Source organism: Mixophyes fleayi, chromosome 5, assembly GCF_038048845.1.
Source record: "Mixophyes fleayi isolate aMixFle1 chromosome 5, aMixFle1.hap1, whole genome shotgun sequence".
In the NCBI taxonomy this organism is placed as follows: Eukaryota; Metazoa; Chordata; class Amphibia; order Anura; family Limnodynastidae; genus Mixophyes; species Mixophyes fleayi.
Window position 1 is genome coordinate 33,342,215 of NC_134406.1, and position 22,126 is coordinate 33,364,340.

The 22,126-nt window shown below is 39.3% G+C and overlaps 1 protein-coding gene across 1 annotated transcript in view; it reads right to left on the reverse strand.

The window, feature by feature from the left end:
- Positions 1-2,099: 2,099 nt before the first annotated feature.
- LOC142158224 (protein nucleotidyltransferase YdiU-like) overlaps positions 2,100-22,126 on the reverse strand; it is a 39,126-nt gene continuing 19,099 nt past the window's right edge. Inside the window, exons 12-20 of the mRNA XM_075211981.1 lie at positions 15,260-15,343; positions 13,501-13,630; positions 9,411-9,455; positions 9,246-9,327; positions 9,057-9,149; positions 8,186-8,265; positions 5,716-5,759; positions 4,272-4,351; positions 2,100-2,428 (exon numbers count right to left, since the gene is read on the reverse strand). Of these exons, the coding sequence (XP_075068082.1) occupies positions 2,306-2,428; positions 4,272-4,351; positions 5,716-5,759; positions 8,186-8,265; positions 9,057-9,149; positions 9,246-9,327; positions 9,411-9,455; positions 13,501-13,630; positions 15,260-15,343 (761 nt within the window). The 3' untranslated portion in view covers positions 2,100-2,305. The remainder of the gene's footprint in view (positions 2,429-4,271; positions 4,352-5,715; positions 5,760-8,185; positions 8,266-9,056; positions 9,150-9,245; positions 9,328-9,410; positions 9,456-13,500; positions 13,631-15,259; positions 15,344-22,126) is intronic.

The following is a 22,126-nucleotide window of genomic DNA, read 5'->3' on the forward strand; positions in this document are numbered from 1 at the left end:
AAAGGGTTGAATCGTCAAAATGTAACTTTTAAACATGTTGTATGAAATTAAATATAATAAACTTTGCAAGGCATTTCATTAGAAAAATGCTACATCTTCATTATATTACTTACTTTGTTCGTCATTAATAAGATTTTTTAGTACTGTTTGTGTTTTTACTGTTTACTTTTTTAAGATATTTTAGTTTACTATTTTTTTAGTACCTTGCTTTAGCCAGTAGATGTCCCTGTTGCAACAACTGTCTATGGAAAACATTTGGTCAGCGGCTATATTTCAATATACAGTAGAGAAGATGAAACAGTGGCGGATGCCGAACGTTAAAGGTCCAATTTTCTCTGCGTTACCATTCATTTGTGGAGCATCTACTTGTGCTTCAATTGTTTGGTAGACAAATATGCATCTCATACTCATGTAGAACATGCATGGTCAAGCCTACCATTGCCTGTATCTAAAAAACGGAACTTCAATTAATAAAAATGAATTTGATCTATGCAGAGCATGCACAAATATTGCACGCCCATCAGCCCCAGTGACCTTTAATGATATCATTATTTAATTTTACAATGACCATACAAGGCATAGTACATTAAAGCCTATTTCTCTAGGACCAGCGAATATATCTCTAATGAATTGAAATGGTGAAATGCAGTGTTTCTATTTTACCTTACCCCTTATATTGGTATTCGTTCCATTGCCTCCTCTCTCCAGGTAGTTTTTCAGTGTCAATGGGGAATCGTATCTAGATCTACCAAGAGTGGACCCATCTCATCATTCCTATCTTACACCAGCTGATTTTATATTTTGTATGTGTTTTTTAATCTATTTTCCTTAATAAATATTTCTGTTAAACATACCACACAATTATGTTCTCTTGCTATACCCCTTATGGGCTTGAGGCTAACTGATTCACATGAGACTGAAGAAGATCTTTGTTACTGTGGCTTAGTGGTTAGCACTTCTGCCTCACAGCACTGGGGTCATGAGTTCGATTCCGGCCCATGTCCTTATCTGTGTGGAGTTTGTATGTTCTCCCCGTGTTTGCGTGGGTTTCCTCCGGGTGCTCAGGTTTCCTCCCACACTCCAAAAACATACTAGTAGGTTAATTGGCTGCTATTAAATTGCCCTTAGTCTCTCTGTGTGTGTTTGTTAGGGGATTTAGATTGTAAGCTCCAATGAGGCAGGGACTGATGTAAGTTCTTTGTATACCGCTGCGGAATTAGTGGCGCTATAGAAATAAATAGATGATGATGATTTCCTGCATCTTGCTAAGCTATTTCAAGTGCGGCCTCTGATACATGCACTGGGTATAATTAGGGTGTCTCTGTTGTTCATCTCTATACTTAGCGGAAGGCCCAGAAAGTAACTCAGATACAGACGTCTCCACCCTCTCATGTAAGAGGGAGAGATATATTGATTTGTTTACTCGCTGCAATTGATTCACTTTTTTGGATTAAATACATTTTTATTAAATACTTATGTGACTGTGGTGTAGATAGACATGTCGTTCTATGCACATCTTCTATTTATGTAAAACCAAAGTGTTCTACAAATGTGATGATAACATGAGAATGATACATTTCACAGTAAACTACACGGCTGATTTGATTTATGCAAATGGACAGAAACTGCTGCAACATAAAGAAATCTGGACCTTAATAGTTTCTGGCTGAAAGCACAGTGACCCCAACTGTTGTGTGTGAGGTCATCCACCTGACTCCAGCACTGTAGGAACGTAAGGAGATATTTCTCTAGAGGGCAGCAATGGGGCAATTGTTTTTCTTTTTTTTTTAAAAAAAAAAAACTACAACTTTTTTAGAAGGGTTAGTCGGGTTACATGGATGAATTTTAGCAGATCGCTTACTGCCGTTGTCCTACCTCCTGTGTGATGCACGTTGTAAAGAGAAGCAAGGAAGTGCAGTGTCAGTGAATGATCAGTTCACCGATCGCCACCTCCTGCACTGTCTGATGAGCGAAAGCTGAAGAAGTAAATTGAAATACCAGGGAAGCCACAGAGAACCATCTCAGGCAGCATCCTGGCAATGGTCCTTCACTGGTGGGATCATGTATGGCTAAAATAGACACAGAAACTCAACTGGGGCCGGCTTTATGGTACTGCTCATGTTTTAATTAATGGGAAGAGCCTAGTTGGAACATTCAGTACATGTATTTAATAAAAGCAGTGCAACCCTTTACAACAACATGGTCAGTAATTGTATATATATATAGGGAAATGCTTGGAAACAAAAATGAAAGACGCTCATTGTATTAATAAATCATAAACCGAAGTCCGACGTTTTATGCCGCATCAGGAGGAGCAGCTGACTCTTAAGTCTTTGGCCCATTCTGGAGATTTCTGGGAATATCCGGCCAGCTCTGCCATCTTCTGGGTATGAAAGGGCTTACGCAAAACGTTCTGCAGCAGACGAACCTGTGTTCAAGCAAATAACGTTATCAAATGTATCCTTTGTTACTTTCCAAGGCGTGTGTTAATCTATTATAACCAAAGGGAAATATATTTATTTTTTAACAAAAATGAATAACCTATTCTTTTAATTGTTTTGGAAAATCCATAATGTTGGGTTTATTTGGGACAGGGGCCGGTGGTTTCCAAATGTTGTTGTGTATTTGTAATGGAATAGGTAAACAGAGAAGTAACTCTCAACATGAGTAAGTGGTTGCCGCCTGGTACTGAAGGGAAAGCTGCCCAGGGAGATGCAGGTGCTGCGATACAAGCCGCTGCACATATTGTCTGAGACTGCTAACCCAACTCCTATTATCATTTCAGTGCCGATAGGGGAAATCGAGTCAGAGTCTTCAGCAAGGAGTGGGGTTGAATGTTAGGATGCAGTGTGGTGCAACCCAATGAATAGAGGAGATGGCAGCTGCCTCTGCTACATTTTCCTTGGCCTGGTTTTGCACTAACATATAACCGTCTAATATAAAGAGAAATAAAAGGGATACATTTATGAAAAATGGTGCAAAGGGTGTTGTTGTTCATGGCAACCATAAAGTTCCATCTTACATTTCCTATTTTTCATATATGTCCCTGTATGTTCTCCACAATGTGCCCTGTAGCAACAATACACAATGATTCTAAAATCTATAAAGATAACATCATTTTGATTAAGTATATTTAATATTTTTTTGGAGCCCATGGAATGGATTCCACAGGCTACAAGGCCACAACTAAAAATCATTGTATAACAGCACAGATTTTATTTTCTGAAATATTTTTGCAGACAAAAATAGTCCAGCAAGAAAGTGCGTTAAGGGCTGACGTTCCCAGGTTTACGGATGAGCACACAGCATTTTCCTATACAATGACCACATATTTGCACCTGCTCAGAGGTGATGTAAACCAGGCTTCATCCTATAGTTTTAATGGGATGCATTTTGCACATCCAGTTGCGCTCTGGTAGAAAAGCACATTTCTAAGTGCCCTGTGACCAATGTGATGAAAAGCTTCACTCGCACAAGTGAAATGATTAATACATTAATGTTTACATGTAATGGACACAGTCCCGATCTTCCCTCACTCATGAATAAGACATAAAAGAGGCAGAACTGAGCGATAGTTTAGGAGAAAAACTTTATTATATATTATATTTTTGCCATGTGGAGAATCCATAAATGTAGAGGCATCTCCTTTTTATAGGCGTGTTTCCAAAAATCAGGAAGTTGGAATGCACCCTAAAATTCATTACGGTGAACAATTCAGCAAACTTCTGCAAATACAAACTGCAGTGCTGCTCTTAATTTTTTTGCACTTCGTAAATAGTTCTTATACAGCCTTTTGCAGGAACAAAAATCATTTTTGTAACAATAACCTTAATTCAAGGAATTGTCCACTGCACACTTGCCTACAGTCTTAGAATGTCTGGGATTCTCCCAAAATTTGGGGAGTCCTCCAGATCTCCTGGGACAGTGTTCGGATCACACTTCTATTTCTTGTGAAGAGGGTAGACCAAGGGCATTGATGACGTGTTTTGCCTAATTAAGCAAATCGGGTCATTAGGCCCCGTCCCCAATACAAGATGGCATAAATCACGTCATAATGCCCCCTGCACTGACCCCTTGGCTATCCCCTCTGGGATTTCCCGGAGGGTAAGTAAAAGTATGGTGCACTTATGAGGTTTTATATGAGCCCTCTCCTCTGTCTCTCTAGCTGATTGACAGAGATCCCTCTTTTGGTACAGCTATGACAGCATACCAGGGATTTACTGTAGTGACGGAATATAACTATATTGAAATACAATAAGACTTCTACTGACCTCACTAAAGTCATCCATCTCCGCCTTGCGAACTGCAGACTCTGCCATCCAGTTCCGGAGTATGTATCTTGGGTTGGTGGCTGTAAAGGAGTTTTTTTTTATGATATATAGTGATACATAAAAATGTTTAACAAACCTTTATAACAGAGGGTTTTTTTATAACTGTGAACTTTTTGCGTACTACCCCATATCTTGTTCTTTATATTTTAGCAATAATATACTCTGTTAAAGCTAAAATACTCTGGTTTAGGAGAGAAGTAAAATATAGAGGTACTGAAAATGAATGATGCATTTCTAATTGTGCCAATAGCATACTTCCGCAGTGCATTTTTATATTGTGCTTTCATGAATCAACTTTTGCTTGAAACTGTGCCAATTAAAATTGTTTCCATCTCATCGTGTGCCGTTAACAAACTGTTTCAGAGAACATATGTTTGGTAACCTCATATAGAGTGGTGTGATACACGATACATGGTGCTTTATTAGAGTAGAATCCTATAGCAGCCAATAACTAATATAAAGGCAATAAATGCTGATCCAGAAGAGGATTATTATTTAGATTAATTCACTTAAAAATAAAGTGTGTACATTATCCTTCAGGAACTGAAGTTAGAAGTCTTGATGACTGTTTTCCCAGGGATTGGCAATGGGAGATTTGAAAGCGAGGTTTGCCATCTTGTGGGGAAGATGGCATGTGACCGGCTAACTCCGGCTTTTGTCCAATCACTACTCTCTCATTACTTGGCCATCCTTTAATTCTCTCACCTACTTTCAAATAGGCTGCTCTCGCATTCTGCCTAGTTAACACCAGTCCCTTACTCTTTAAGTTCTTCCATCCAACCCTATTATGAGTTTTGGGAGGCATTATTTGGGCTGTAAAGGCTTATTGCACTTTTGTGAAGTTCATTTTGTTTGTTTCATTTTTTTTTATAGAAAGATACAAAAAGTATGTGTACAAACACTGCAGACAAGGGTAATAAAAAAAAAAACATTTTTTATTAGGGTATAAATGTAGTCCTATCTGTAACCAGTAGCTATCTATATACACTTTCTAGTAGAGTGTATACAGCAGTTACCTGTTCTAAAGCTACATAGCATAAATGTGCTCCATCCCCTTACTGAAAGCTGACATTCCCAATGCTGTGCCAGGAAGTAGAGCTTCTCTACATTACATAGCTAATTGGGAATAACATGAGGGGCTTAAAGATCCCACATTATACAGATATGTGGATTAAGACACAAGGAATGTCCTGAGTAGTCATACTAAACAACAGTACCTAAAGAATCATCTCCAGTGTTACTGTCCAGCTTTATCTGCCCTCTAGGGTGTATGCTTTGCTGTTTGTGATACTTCAACACTCTTTTAAACAAAGTATCAGTGGAAAGTCACAGTAAGGTAGAACAATGCATCAGATTGTCCTAGTTTTTCAATAACTAATCTTACCTGCCATTCGTTGTCTTCTTTCAGAATCTAAATCATCTGGATTGCTACATTTAAACAAAAAGTCATTAATAGGGTTAAATTAAAACGTGTATAAACTATAGATAAAATGCAAAGCAAGGTGCAGGAGCTCACTTTATTCCAACCATTCATCCATCTATCCATACACTCACATATATATATATATATTTCCTATATTGCTTAGTATGCTCTTGATGCTTGATGTACTCCTCTGTAACTTATATGGACATAAGGAGTTCTGTGACCATTCAAAAAGAATGAGGTTGTAGGCCACGTGCTTTTACATGGATCACAGAAATCAGAGGTGACATCTAATGTCCATGACAAATTACAATAGGTCTATTAATCCTTATAGTGTACAAGTTTTCCTGATGAAATTATGACATCAGAATTTACTGGTTATAAACAATTGCATCATAACTCACCAAAGTAGCATAAGATCAAACACTGCAACCAGTCTAAAATCACCAAAATATATAAACATGTGTTGACATATATTAACATGTTTATTTAGTACGCTTATAGTAGGCGCCCTTTAGATAGACATGCCACCCCTTCCAGGGTCCAACCACATCCACAAATCCGTCTAGTGGGTATAAAATAAAAAGAAGGTAGAGAGCATAGCGCAATACTCTCTAATATTGGGACAACCAAAAGTGTGTACATATAATATATACATCCGTTCCAATTCCCAGGAAGTGGGGAGGTATGTCCCCGCTCAACATGAAGGCGGCAATTTAATGGTGTTTTTAGGGGAAAGGAGTGGAGGGAAAATGGGATTGACTTAGCACTTACGAATTGCTAGGCATGCAAACCCCCCCCCCCCCCCTTGAGATCTAGCCAGACCCCCAAAGTGCTGTGGCCACGCTGCCTTTGTTCTGATTTCCAAGACGCCAATGTTGGGAGGTATGTAACTATAATCTGCCTACAGCTTAGGCATTGTTGGCGGCCAGGCTTTACTTTCTGGAATATATCCTAGGAAGAAGACCAGTGTCGCTTCATAGTGCAGCAAGCACAATCTTTAATAAATTAATGTTAAAAACTAAAATATTAGTGAATGGAAGCTAATGTGCATGAATGATAGGAGCAGTGGAAGCCTTTCTGGTTGATGTAAGGTGCTGGCGGTAGCTCTGAGCGTGTGACCTGAAACACAGAACCAATGGCTGATTAATAATCCACAGGAGCAACCCTTTCTTGTGGTTGTAAGAATGCTGCATTCAGTGGTTGCTGACCATTCCAGCTATCAATACAGTGGTGCTGATGTTCTGGGACATGTGCCAAAGATCTTGCAGCTGTCTTAGGACTGCTTTACATTACATTTTGTGATCCCTGGTCAGCGGTGAAAAGTCACAATCAAGAAATGTGACTTAACTGATGAGAAAATGAGACATCACCGCCTCTTTGTAATTCCTGGGTGGCCAGAGGAGCCGACACACCTTCTATACTGCTGCGAATACTCTGACGATCTTCTTGACTACAGGTTATTCTATCACCACTCACTTCAAAAGTAAGGACATCAGGAGGAGCAGGAGATGAATTATGAGAGCAAAAGGGTGCTCAGATCCTAGTGAAATGCACCTTAAAGGATATATATGTACACTAGTACTTCTGAGCGTGTTAATTGTTGCAGTAGTGATTGTGTATTGACATAGACTAAGCAGTAGCAGCTTCTATTACCTCATCATCATTTATACTTCTGTTAGCCAATTGTGTATGTTCTATGCAGGTACCATAAATATATAAATATACACATCATCCAAGAGCACTTGAGTGATGTTATCGGATCTCTATCTGTATAGCTGAGTAAAGTGCACGTTTCATTTTCCTTGTGACTGTTTTTGCTACTGAAGGGTTGAGATCTGGTGAGCATCTGGAAATACTTTAGTCCCAGCCCCCGTCACGCATCATTAACTTAATAACAATGCAGATGTGGGATTTTGTGCACGTGCTTAATTTTTAAAGTAATTTAAATACCATCATTTTGTGATCAGCAATCTAGGCATGAAATGTTCTCTGAGTGCATGTACTTGTCTTCTGCATTATGAATAACAGATTAAAACACAAGGATTCTGACACTAATTCACCAATTCATCAGCCCTATATGTTGTTATTTGCACACCTCCTTACTTCACAATATTAACGTCCAATATTATTCATCACTAAAGATAGAACATAACATATTGGGCACTGATGTGACCCATTTAGGCATCAGATCAAAGACTGTATCAATGTTTCTAAGGTTATAGCCACCATCTATCGTTATCTGTCATCTGCTTTAAAAATGGCAGAAATTAGGTGCATGGTGCGATACATGATCTACGTCTGACGTATTTGGGACTCGCATGGTTATCAATGAGAGCTCTGCCATCCATAACAGCACTAAACAATGTAAAACAATCCAACAAACTGTATATGCGAGAATAGGATAAATAGTAGCCAATATATTTGTTACCTTTTGAGTCTTTGGATGTATGCAGTTACCCATGTGGGGAAGTCCATGTGTTGGCTGATATCATATAGTGCCCAATATTCCTTACACAATATGGGAAAAAACAATTGGTGAATATTGCACAGAATTTTTTTTCAAGCAATGTAGCTATAATACTCATGGCAATATATTACTGGTACAAATAGCTGTGAGCCAAGGGGACATTTTATATGGAATTAAATGGTTCCTAAGGGGCTTCCTGACACCGAGGTAGTAAGATTACTCAGATGAACCTATTGGTTCCCATATTCCCTGGCATTCAGCAGGCTATCGCAAGACAAAGGTCCCAAGAGCTTGTGGACGGACTCCAAGTTTTCCTCCCAAACCCTGCAGCCCCGCTCAGAAAACAGAATACAAAAGGAATACATGACTTTTATAAAATGTCATTGGGAACAATTTATGTGTTTACTTCACTTATAAATAAAAAAAATATTATACAGTACCATGTGCATTTTATTTCTACAGTAACTGAAGGGTTTCTGATCACAGAAAGACAGGATAAAGAGTACAAGCACCACAGATATTCTCTAAAGACCAATCAGGTCCAGCACAACAGAACAGCTTAGCCAATCAAACTGTTTGGAATATCCTATATTATCAGTATACACTCCTACAAGGAGTTTAGCTGGAAAGTTATGTTATTTATTCTATGTTATTACAATGACTCTTATTTATTGATTTAATTGTTTATTTCAAAACAACTGTCGCCTTTATGCCTTTCTTGCTTTTAATACTTTGTTTTTATAACGTTTGAGAAAAAAGCTGGATACTTTTATTTTGGGCAGCAGTGTTTAATGAAATAACATTTTACATCTTACTGCGTGCCTTCCGATACCTGAGGAATGGTGAGACTTTGTAGCTGCCGGAGTGTAATCTCGCTGAGATGACGGAATGACATTGTAAAATCAGCTTTGGTGTCGTCCATCAACTGTAAAACGAAAAAGACAAAACCAAACAAACTGCAATGTGATCGTTCTTGATTTGAGCACTTTATTTTCCCTGTCTTCTGTTGAGTGTAACATACATTAAGGAAGGATTGGATCAAGGTCGGGTCTCCGTCGCTGGCACCTAGGAGGCCCAGTTTAGCTCTATAAAGCTCTATGTATCTGCAAACAAGGAGGGAAATGTCAAATGGCATAATACAGCAACAGGACACTGATCATTTGGGTTATTCTTAATCAGGACTTACCTCTGGAAATAAAGATGCGGAAAGTCAGCAAGTATTTTTGAAGCTCTGAAACAGAGTCAGACAGATAAGTCAGTCTCAATGTATTTCAATTGTGAATTGGAAAACAATATGGTAATTTTATGATTATAAGAAAACTCAATGATATTATACTAGTGATGGGTAACAGGCGGCCCTAGGGCCATATGTGGTCATTCTGAGCCTTTACCTGCGGCCCCCAACTCCTTCCTGCCTTACTGTCATGTCTGCTTGTTACAGCTTGTGACACTTGTTTAAATTGCCTGCTGATATGTTATTACAGATAGGTGTCTATTTCTTTGAATGTATTGTTTTAACATATTACTGAGATTAAGGGTAATGTGTGTCCCTTATATAGGGCCACACCATGTGACTCCCAAAGTGTTGCCCATCATCATCATCAATTATTTATATAGCGCCACTAATTCCGCAGCGCTGTACAGAGAACTCACTCACATCAGTCCCTGCCCCATTGGAGCTTACAGTCTAAATTCCCTAACATAGATAAATACAAACACACACAGACAGACAGACAGAGAGACTAGGGTCAATTTTGATAGCAGCAAAACAACCTACCAGTAAGTTTTTGGAGGGTGGGAGGAAACCGGAGCACCCGGAGGAAACCCAGACAAACACAGGGACAACATACAAACTCCACACATGGCCATGGTCAGAAATTGAACTCATGACCCCAGTGCTGTGAGGCAGAAGTGCTAACCATAGGCCGATACATCGCTATACTATATAACACAAATCACCATCATCAGTGGCTATTTATATAGTCCCTGCACCATTGGAGCTTACAGTCTAATTTCCTAACACACACACAGACTAGGACAATTTCATAGCAGCCAATTAACCTATGATATGTCTTTGAATTCACCTACTTACTGCATAATGTGAGATTTCTAATAGACTTTTCAGACAATGGATGTAGGTTTGGTAAGGTTTTACCCAGCTAGTCCAAGATTAGAAATCTAATACTAATTAATAATGAGTATTAATAATTTCAAAGCAGAACTAAGTAATACAAGATTGGGAACCTGTAGAAGGTGATCTATAAAGAACGGAGGGACATCAATGAATGTGGATGCTGTCCACTAGCTACGTACAGCATCTCGGTGAGAACAGGATCTACTTGTACTTATAAAAGGAAGGAATGATTGATACAATTTACGGTCTGAGTGCACCGACAGCTTGTCTTCAGTGTACATATTTCTCTTTATCCGGGAACACATGACCTCCGACAGAGCTTAGTTTGCGCTAGACAATGATGAATTGCCTGTAACACTTAGACAAAATACACACTCAAACTATACTACATCCATGCTACTTAAGTATAGTCTATGTTCCTTAGCCAGGCCAGGATTTAATTCAACATTGAGTTCTCTTTCAACTGCAGTCCTCTTTCTAATCTCACCCTCAATTACTTCTTTTACCCTCATATTTATATTTTCTCTGCAAATACTGTATATTATTCTAGTAATGTTTGAATACTGAGTTTCCTGTGTGCTCCTAGACATTTAATGGCAGTTATTGTGCCTTCCTCTCTAAAATAAGTAGTAATAAAGAAGAAAAGGGCATATTCCAGTACTTTGTGATTTGTTTTACTCTGGAAGAAGTTTACTACATTGAGGCTGTTTTTCTAATACACATTTGCAATACACTTTAGCTGCCTCATAGCTCCCTCTGCTGGTGTATAAGAAAATGACTATACTTATTTACATACACAGCATAGAGGCATTAATGTTTACAGATGAGACTGCTGAATACAGGACTTGTGTATTGTGCATTAAAAGTAAACATATTAGTTTTATACATTTATATACAGTCTACGTTGATGCTTTTTTGCTTTGCAAAAATGTACTAATCAGATGAAGGGATCCGTTTGTATAATCAAATGCTCTATAAGTGAATATTTTTATGATGCTAAACAATGACCTGTATGATACATAAAGCCTCATTTGCAAACCACAAAAAAATGCAGACCTGCAGTGCTGTGCTATTAGCATAATTCCTTTAATTTTTCTGCCAACCGCATTTCAAAGTGCTCTTCCCTATTCAACACTTATAACTAACGCTAGAATGTAACTCTATGCCATACTTGACATTCCGGGAGACCCTTAAATTCGGGTAGGTCAGACAAGTATCCCGCATACGGCAACTTGCTCCTCAAAATGACGCGTTTCGCTGTGAATCGCATCAAAATTTCAAAAAAATCATAAAAATTTCTGATTTTTTTTGCATTGGTTTTGTATTTGTATATTTGGATAAATGTTTGTAATTCTTGTATTAACGTAGGTAAGGAAGTGTGGGGTTTGGAGGTCATTATTACAACATCTGCGTATAATAAATGTTAATAATAATAGGAAAATGATAGGCTAATGGAGACCACAGCTCGTTTGAGAACAGACACATGATGTAAAAAAATGCACTTTTTCCTTTGCCCCATAAGCATAATGGGCCTGATTCATTAAGGAAAGTTAAGTAAAAAAAAAAGTAAGTTTGCACCTTGGCAAAACCATGTTGCATTGGAGGGGGAGGTACATTTAAAATGCACCCCTTGCATTGTAACATGGTTTTGTCCAGGAGAAAACTTACTCTTTTTTTTTTTTTGCCTTACTTTCCTTAATGAATCAGACCCAATTTGTTTAGTCAGACAATAGCCAGACAACCTTGTTATATGTGTGAATGCAGCTGCCCTTTAAAACGTAGCAGACATCATTCACCACAATTACATGCCATTGCACTAAGTAAATTAGCCTCAAAATCACTTTATTAAACTCTGGACTGGACGAAGGTTAAAAAAAACGTTAAAGAGGCTAAAAAACAGCGATGACCTAAACTAAAAGAAAGTAAGAGGATGACATAGGATGAGGACATTCACAAGCGGTGACTGTAAGTTATCAGTGAGCACACCCAGTGACTACAATCTGCCCATTTGTAGAGAAGGGAATAACCACGCAAGTAGCAACTGATGAGCAGAGTTGAGGCATTCATGCCCAGTGCTGCTCTACCGTCATGCCACAAGAAGAACATGGCGTAGCTTGTAGAGTAACTCCGGCATTCACTACAATATACAATTAAACGTCAAACCTCCATTTCCGAACATTATAACCTTCTTATTCAACATATGACTTGGGACATTACAGATACCCAAAGATGCAATTATTTTAGGAATATTCATCAAACTATTTCAGAAATCATCTTATAGCGAAATGAATTATACACATAGAACAATATAAATACGTTTAAGCATGTATTGGATAAACAAACTTATGATAAATAAGCGGTAGGATTGGTTGCCTGTACCTGGCAATTAAAATGATCATACTTGGCCAATCACATTTCCTATAGACTAGATTGCATCATTTTAGATTGTTAGTGAACCACATACAGATAGCAATAATTATACGGCCACAATCTATGGAATCTCATTGCAAATAAAAATTGTTGCATGTGTCAGTACCTTTAAAATATGCTGATTATTTTCTTTATGATTCATGTATGAACAGTAACAGACAAAACGAGTGGATGAACGCCTCCAAACTGATCACCCCCATATACCAACTATACAAGGACTTAGGGACTTGCATCTAGTTTGTATTCAGTTTTATCTGATTATGGGCCTGGAGTCTGAAAAATGGAGTGATAAGTGAATAAGGTATAAGCACCCAATCAGTTGCTAAATACTGGAAGCAATAATGAACATAAGTGGAGATTACAGAAGTTGCAGTGAGCAGACACTAGTAAATCTTACACTCCCTGGACTACTGTCTACACAAGTTAAAATGAATTAGACCTTACTTGGATGTTCCTTATGCTTCCAATGGGCTGTTGCACCAGTGTTTAATATGAGTCAGTCTTTCTTTACAACAATAAACACCCTTTTCCATCTGTCATTGGTCATTTATCAACACAACATTTTTCTAAGCTGTCATAATGCTCCCAGGGATTCCGTATCAACATGTTCAAAGGACACACACCAGCAACCCACACCGCCACAATACCAATGTCTCAGGGTCGAAGAGGCAGACAGGATAAGGGTATTTCTGACATTAGAAGGATTACTCACAGCTGTTTCTGCCTGTTGTCTATAAGGGGGTTCAAAGCTACAAGCAGCTTGTTCAGATTAAACATTCCAACATAGGCTTGTCCTCCGATCCTATACCTCGCTTCATCGTCAGATGTGTTTGGAACATAATCTATTTAAAGCAAACAGACCATGTATTACCAAGGTACAGCAAAAAAGTAAGTAAAATAAATAACCAAGACAGCCTTTTCAACAATAGACATTATTTCTGACTTGATAACTAAATGGGAAACTTAGATGGAATTCAAACCTTCCCTTTTAGAGAGCGCTGCAGTCTACAGGGTATTTATTTTCACAGGATGGACTACAGATTTCCAGATGGTCTTCAACATCGTCCCCCTTGCACTCACAAATTGTAAGGCAATTGATTACCAGTGGTACATAATAAACGTTCCTTATTATGTTAACCGGAATAATCTGTGTGTAAGTTGTGGCAAGAACATAATGGTCATCTATCATCTAAAACATTTGTTTTCTTTTCAAAATATGTTAAATCCTTCCGTGGCCGGGGGCAGAGTATCCAGTTTTCTTGCGCTTTGCATAGAAGGTTGGAAAAGATTATTAAAAACAAGTCTGAACTTTCATTTTTCTACGCTCTAAGAAAAGGACATTTGTTGAGTTAAATATATAGCTGCAATATGAGATTAACGGTATTGTACATAATATAATTAGCCCAAAAAAAAATAAAGCAATTGTTAGACACATCACTGGATTACAAGAATTAGGGCACAGTGATATGGCAAAGGAGTCAGTCATGATGACCATCTAACATAGAGTGAACTAAGCTTCTGATGGGCATGCACAGCAGATTAGCACACCAAATAGGACAAATACACATTGCTGGTGAAAACATTGGTTGTGTATACTATAGTTAGTACTATCGTCCATGCAGACACAAGTGGTTGCAAATAACATAGCAATGCGGCCCAAACGCAAATGTGGCCAGATGTCTGGCTATGTAGCCTAAAGTTTAATACCTGCACCAGCATGGCGACATTTTGGGATTCTAGCGACCTTGTAATGTCAACATATCTTAAGGACTGTAAGTGAAGAGAGTACTGAGAAGGAGGTCACCTTCTAGCCTATGTAATGACTTAATGGAGAGAATCTCTGCTATACGTAATTAGAAGATCCATTGTACCATTAAAAGACCTATCAGTGGGACTTTGATGTAACCTTATGCTCCCATCATGTACAGCAGTGCTGCTCCCGTTCCTGTATTCTTTATCCCATCTTGGGGCATATTCAATTAGGTTTCCGGTCACCGCGGAACGTGCACAGTATTGACGGTAATACAGATTTTCCTACGCAACCCTATGGGGTGCGCACGAAAATCCACGTTATTACAGTACCGTGGATTGACTTCGCGGCCCGTTCCGGCACGTTCCCACAGACCGGAAACCTAATTGAATATACCCCTTTATATTTTAATTTGAAGATGTTTAAGTCAACATATTGATGTAGGATTGGTCGCAGTGTATGGTGCATCATGGCTAAAAATTAAGTGGAGAATTTGTGTTACATTGTGACATACCTCTGATGTTTATCATTGAATAGTTTGGGATATTTGAGGTAATTGTAAAAATGATGCGATCTACAAGGTGATGCATACAGATTTATTCACTTAAAAAGACGTAACCTCACTGATATCTCTAAATTACATAAAGTAATAAAGTATAAAATAAATGCTAACTTTAAATGACATCAGCAAATAACTGTACTGGAAATACTGGAAACTCACCAGCATCATAATCTTCCATGAAACCAAATGGACCATAATCTATGGTGATTGACAGCAAGCTGAAGTTATCTGTATTGCACACACCTGTATTAGAATGAATATGATGTACATGTTACTGGCAATTACAGAGAAAAATCCCCCAGCGCACCACTGCTAACCAGCTGCTATTTCTATTTGTACATAAAAATGCAGAATTCTCAGTTACACACATTTGCAAATACATGATAAGCCACCCAACCTGCCAAGGCACGTCTGCTAATAGGGTGGTCCTAAATTTAAACAATGAGAGGTCCTATATTTGGGTCATACATATATGTGTTTTTAAATTGACAGCTAACTTATCAAGAGGTACCCCAAAAAGCCTTTAAATGGCAATATGGCACCAGCACTCCCCATCTGCAACTGATATCAAACATGCTTCTCAATCAGACAATACGGAAGTGGAAGTTGCTCAATCAATTGATAGGTTCATAGCAAGTGCTTGAAAGAGTGGGGTTATCCAGAAAGGAAAGCAATACAGAAAAATCCCCCAGCACACTGTTATGAACTAGTAACAGAGCTGCTATTTCTACTTGTACATAAAAATGCAGAATTATCAATTACAAATACATGATAAGCCACACAACCTGTCAAGGCACTTCTGCTAATAGGATGGTCCTAACTCAAAGCAATGAGAGTCCCTATTTTTGGGTGATACATATATGTGTTTTTAAATTGAGAGCAAATTCATCCTTAAACTGTTAAGTGTTATGCATCTCCCAGTCATACATAGAGTCTATGTATTGCCTGTAACAAACAAAACATAAAGGAAAGTTGGTCAATCAATTTATAGGCTAACAGCAGGTGCTTGAAAGGGTGGGGTTATCCAGAAAGGAGTAAATACACATTCAAGCACCTGCTATTAACCTATAAATTGATTGACCAACTTTCCTTCTGCTTTGTTTGTTGCTGGCAATACATAGGCATACTTTATGCATGACTGGAAGATGCATAACACAGTTTGAGGATGCATTTGTACAAATTATAGTGTACCCATTATCTTCACACTGTGGACACAAAAGTTTATGGGCTGAACTAATTGAGTTGCATCAACTCAACAGTAAAAGGTGACAGCAGCATGAGGAATCAGCTCACACACTGGCTGCTCCCACAGGTACACTTTAATGTATACATTTTGTTACAATTATCTAACTCCACCAGTACAAGGTTTACAAAAAATATTTTTTGTAATCAAACTAACCATGGATACAGAGTATAACATTTATTTAAAGTGGATTGTATGCTGTCATTTACTTTTATGAAACGAGATTATTGATCTAAGAGTCACTGTAGTTTGGAACGTTTAATACAAGCTACAATGCTTTATATTACATATAAGTCTTTAACAGCAATACTATCAAATCTAAGGAGGAAGACCAATATCAAAAACTTATTATGGTACACGTGAATTAAATAAAAAATATATGACACAGATTAATTATACTCCTCTCCAGCAATGTTCGGGAGACTCCCGAATTTCGGGCAGTTCTCCCAGGAGCACAGGACTTCCTCCCGGATTCTGCCCGGGTGGGACGGGATCCTCAATGACGCAATTCGTCTCTTATTGCGTCACTTTGGCCCGGCCCGCTGTAGCGCAATGTCGGAAACATGGCGGGTACAAAATGATGACATTTGCAGCACCACGCCCCCCTGCACTTGCCACTTGACCTCCCCTCCGGGAACCTATCGGAGGGGAGAATTTCAAAGTTGGTATATATGAGATTAATTGAACAGGTCATTCATTTTTGACTTACTGTATAAGCATGAAAACCACCAACAAGGAGAATGAAATAGTTACCAGTAGTTATAAAACATGGAATAAATGACACTAACAGAACTTCACTATTATGAACATAACAGCAACAAAACAGCATATTAAATCGTAATAATAAGACATAAATACACATAAATAAACATATGTTACATCAACCGCGCATTATAGCTGTTCTTTATTTACTTTTCCATGTCAGCATGATGTTTTTTGTGAGCAACTATAAATATTCACGAGCATAAATAAGAATGTAAACAGCCCACATGCTGGCAGGAGCATGCTCACTGAGCTCTTAAGAAACTTTCTGTGACATCATCAAGCTGCCCACTGTCAGTACATTAGATTGTACGCTCCTCTGAGCAGGGTCATCTCTCCTCCTGTCCTCACCACTCTTAACTCGGCTCTCCAGCTACCTAGCCCTCCTCCTCGAGGACCCTCCCCCCCCCCCCCCCCCCCGTCCCCTCTCGCTCCTTCTTCTCCCCTCTGGGGGTTTCCCTGTCATCCGGGCCCTTCCTCTCGGGCTCAGCCGTATGCAGGACCCTCCCCTCTCCCCTCCCCCGCCCCTCTAGCTGTGCTTTGAGCTCACCGAGTTACTGTGCTTATTGTTTACTGTACTGTGCTGTCTCACCATGCATTGTAACTTTGTTTGTCCCTGGACGGCGCTACGGATACCTAGTGGCGCCCTATAAATAAAAATTAATAATAATAATAAAAAAGTACATAGGTTCTCAATGATCACATGAGAACTGTGTCACAGGAACTTCTGACCACACCAACAACTTATTTAAATAGTGCCTTTATGACACAGAGGGCCACTTTTATATCTAAATTTTCCCAGTAATGGTATGTGTGTTCATAACTTTCAATTTGGCTTCTACTCGTGTTGCACTATTAATGTTACTATAATTTTGCTTAAATACTGATTGACTGGTACATATTATAGAGTTATTAATGGAACATGACCCAAGAAATGGGCACCAATACCATTTAGATAGGTCTCTATGATCCTCAAAAATATTATGTATTGCCAATCAAACTAGTATTCATACTTGTCCACTTTTAAAATGTCTCTTGATTACGGAAATCGTACCATTAAGCCCCACCTCCACCAAGACCCAGGAGGGTGCTTACTCTTCTGGGAAATTCCGAGAGAGTGGGCAAGTCTGCTATTATTTATACTGCCATGCTGATTTGTATACCCACCTAATATCCCAATTTTCTTCACGGTTGTCTTTGCACCAATATTCACATATGTCCTCTAGTAAGCTTCAGTAGGGAAGTCAAACAGAGAGGACTTCCTTTAAGAAGCATACTGGAAGACATATGTCAATATGTAAATGTAAACTGAGGACATATGTGAAATTGTAATCCCATGATTTACATTTTCATGCAGCAGGGGCATGGTGACGTGATTCGCAGTGAAACACCCCAGCCCTGTCCACTTGGCAAGGAGATAAGGCTGAATCTGAGAGGGTGGCCTACCGGGAATCCAGGAGAACTCCCCAAAATGTGTGAGTCTACCGTAGGCAAATATGTTGTCTACTCTCCTGGAATTTCGTGACACTCCTGGTTTATTATTATTATTGGTATGGCTCCTGGACTCCAGGGGAAGCAGGATAAGCTCTCAGAGGTGTGATCCCCTCCTGACAAGGGGGTTTGGATGTGCAGTGATTACACAACTTGCTTCATCATACCACTGGCTCTGCCCTCTTAAGGGCACCAACGGAGTCAAGAAGGATGTCTTGAAGAACAAGTTTGAAAAGTAGGCAAGTACGGTGCTCAGTCAAGTGTCTGCCAAACTGAGAAAGCCGCTATGCAAGCTAGTGCTGGAAGGCTGGGAACAAGACAGCAAGCATACAGAATCCATATATAGATCCCCCAACAAGTTATAATAAAAGATATTTCAGGTCTAGCCTATTAATCTGGGCTGAACATGTAATGAAAACTTGACTGAAAGGGTCACTTCTCTTCAGCATCAGTAGTGAAGACATTTGAGATAAAGGTGTGACCAGCATGCAGATATTGTTCTACACACAGCAGTCATACTGTTCGTAATCCCATTAAAGGACATTTTTGGTCACCTTTTGCGGAAAATGTCTGACAGAGAATTACAATTTACACCTAACTGTACACCAATAAAATAACTCCATTTGAGTCAAGGTATGGAAACATGTACTTATATATTTTCAAATGTTATTAGTAGCTCCTTCAAAGTTTACCAGTCACCAGGTCATCTAACATTATATTCACCCGCAAGGATTCCATTCAGAATGCTAAGATCTCTCCCAGGAAGGCTTCCTCTACCCTGCATAGTAGTAAAACCAAGACATGTAGAGGAAGCCAGGCAGACAGCGAGCACTCAGTGCTAGGCAACATGACCAGTGATAGGCAACATGACCAGTGATAGGCAACATGACCAGTGATAGGCAACATGACCAGTGATAGGCAACATGACCAGTGATAGGCAACATGATACACTTCAAGGGGCTGCACAGGTGATCCCCCAACCTTCAAAAGGGCCACACATTTTCCCTAATCTCAGTAATAAGCTAATACAAGCTATAACAAACATCTGACAGTAAAGCAGGGAGGATCTTGGGACCTCAGTAGAAGGATCAGAGGGCTGCCTGTCGCCCATTGGCTGGCAGTCTGCCTCTACTTCCATGTTAGACTGCACAATCCTCACTCTCTGTTTTTTCTCTCCTCATGTCACAGATCTACTTCCGTGCGAGTCGCAGTAACCCTGACAGCACAGTGTTCAGGCAGCACAGTGTTCAGGATAAAAGGTCTGCTTTAATTAAGTTAACTTCTATTTTCGGTTTAGGGGTTTACTGTACTGAATTCTTGTGTAGGACAATGTAGTAAATATTTTGCTCTAAGGGTGATTAACTCCTTTTAGAAGAAGGCGATTAAAATGTGTTTACGATCTTTTTTAAATGATCTTTCTGCATCCTGCATTTGAAGAAAAAAATCTTGTCAATATCTGCAACAGCGGAAAGTTTATTTTTATTTAGACAAGTGAGTTACTCTACTTGCATTCTGACTGTTATGTTTACGTGTTTGCCCTGTGGCGGTTATTTTCTGGGAGTTAAGCAAAAGCTCTGGAGAAAACATGAGTCACATGACAACTTTTTCGTGTTTGCTGCAATACACGAGTCTGCTTGGCTTACATTTGTCTTTTCGAAACATCAAGAGAAAATCCCTTGAGAACCACCCTTAATATATAATATTTTCAATATAGAAAACTTGTATGTCTTTCTCCTAAAATACTGCTGGCTTTAGCCTCATTTATGACTGAAATTGAGCAGGAAAGTGAGGGGACCATTAATAAACGTGGCACTTTTGTGTCCTGGAAGCTTTGTTTTGCATTGGACAAAGCATGTGTGTGTGAGTGTGTGTGTTTATTACATTGCTTGAAACTTTCTCCCCCAAAGGGAAACTTGGAGGCACAAGGCGATTAACATTAAAAGCATAGGACGACACCTGAACACCTTGTGCAAAACAGAAGTCCTTATGTGGAATGGAAAGCGCTGTGTGTTCTTGTGCATGGCAAAAAGCGGCACTAAACAATCTGCATCCCTTTATCTCATTACAATAATCTTTACAAAATTAAACTTCGTTTCTGAAGTGCTTTGCCCACTGAGCCTTAATGGTGCCTACTATGTACTTTACTAGGAACTCCTCCCCTCATCCTGCGCTCCGCAGCAACTGCTACCATCCTGGTCATAAAACCATGCAGTATGGTGGAAAACTAGAGACACTTGTACAAATGGAGGCGTATGTTGGTCCACAGTTGCTTTTGCACTGTGGTGTGAACGTTTTATGCGTTTTTTAATTACCTCCTTTTTTAGCTTTTTTTCACTGTTTCAGAGGACACGTGTGTCTTCAATGTGAAGTCTGAACATGGGTGCCAAACGGATTTCCTGCCTTTCCAGATTTATGCCGTCAGAACACACAGAAGTACCGGATGTATTGCTATACAGGACCATGCAATAATTCCATGTGTACGCATGAAGGGGAATTCAGCGTTAAGCATATTACCGTTAATACAGTAATCTTAACACTGCACCATCGTTGAAATTACTGTACTAATGGTAATTATGCGCACTATTACCGTAGTAACGGTAATAGTGCACAGGCCGCGTTACTTTTGACAATAACACGGCCAATTGAATATGCCCCTTGGCAAGGGTATGGTTTGGCATTTGCCATTTTGCCAAAACCTTGCCCAGGCTCTGACTGTAATGTCATAGAATATTTTTGTCTTTGCCGCTAAAGGAGGGAAAGTTGCAGGTGGTCAACAAATTTAGATTTCCAATATATGGTTATTTAACAATACTTACCTATTGTCTTATTAAAAGCACTAATTGCAGCCTGTCAATCTCAGTTCTCCTCCCACCGCTGACATTGCCTGACCACCTCTCTATTCCTATATATATTTAGGTAAATCTATAGCACGGTATGATAAATGGAGATGTAGCCCACTAATTTCTTACAAGGAGCCTACACCGCACATACAGGGCTTTGTTTCATCCCACGATGTTTCTAGAGCTGGAGGACATTAAACTTACTTACGAGTTCTCACTGGTCAGAATAGGAACCGATTTTCACCAATCCTGGAAAGGTAAGCGGGCAGGTCTTGAATCAAACTGCTAAAAAGGAGTTCTGTGGATTTTTTGAGGGATATTTCAGTGGGTCTTCATGTTGCTAGTAACCCAAAATTTAGTCTACGCTGCTGCACTTTAAGAGCTGTAAGTGACCTGCATGTACCCCAGTTTTCCTTTCCACAAAGACCACGCAAGGGGTAAGATTCAGCGGAGACACCACGAGCCAATGTCATGGCAGGAATCTCCACTCATTTTTCCTTGCACCCCATAAAGGTGGAAGGAAAAATGAGCGGAGATTCCAACTGTAGTTGTTGGTAATGTGTCTGCCGCATGCCACATTGACGGCAATTGAATCTTCCCCAATGAGGCTAACTGAAGCCCACTGAATTACCCATTACCACCATCAAGTTCATTAAACTGTAGAAATGCACAAAAGATGCTGGCACCTAA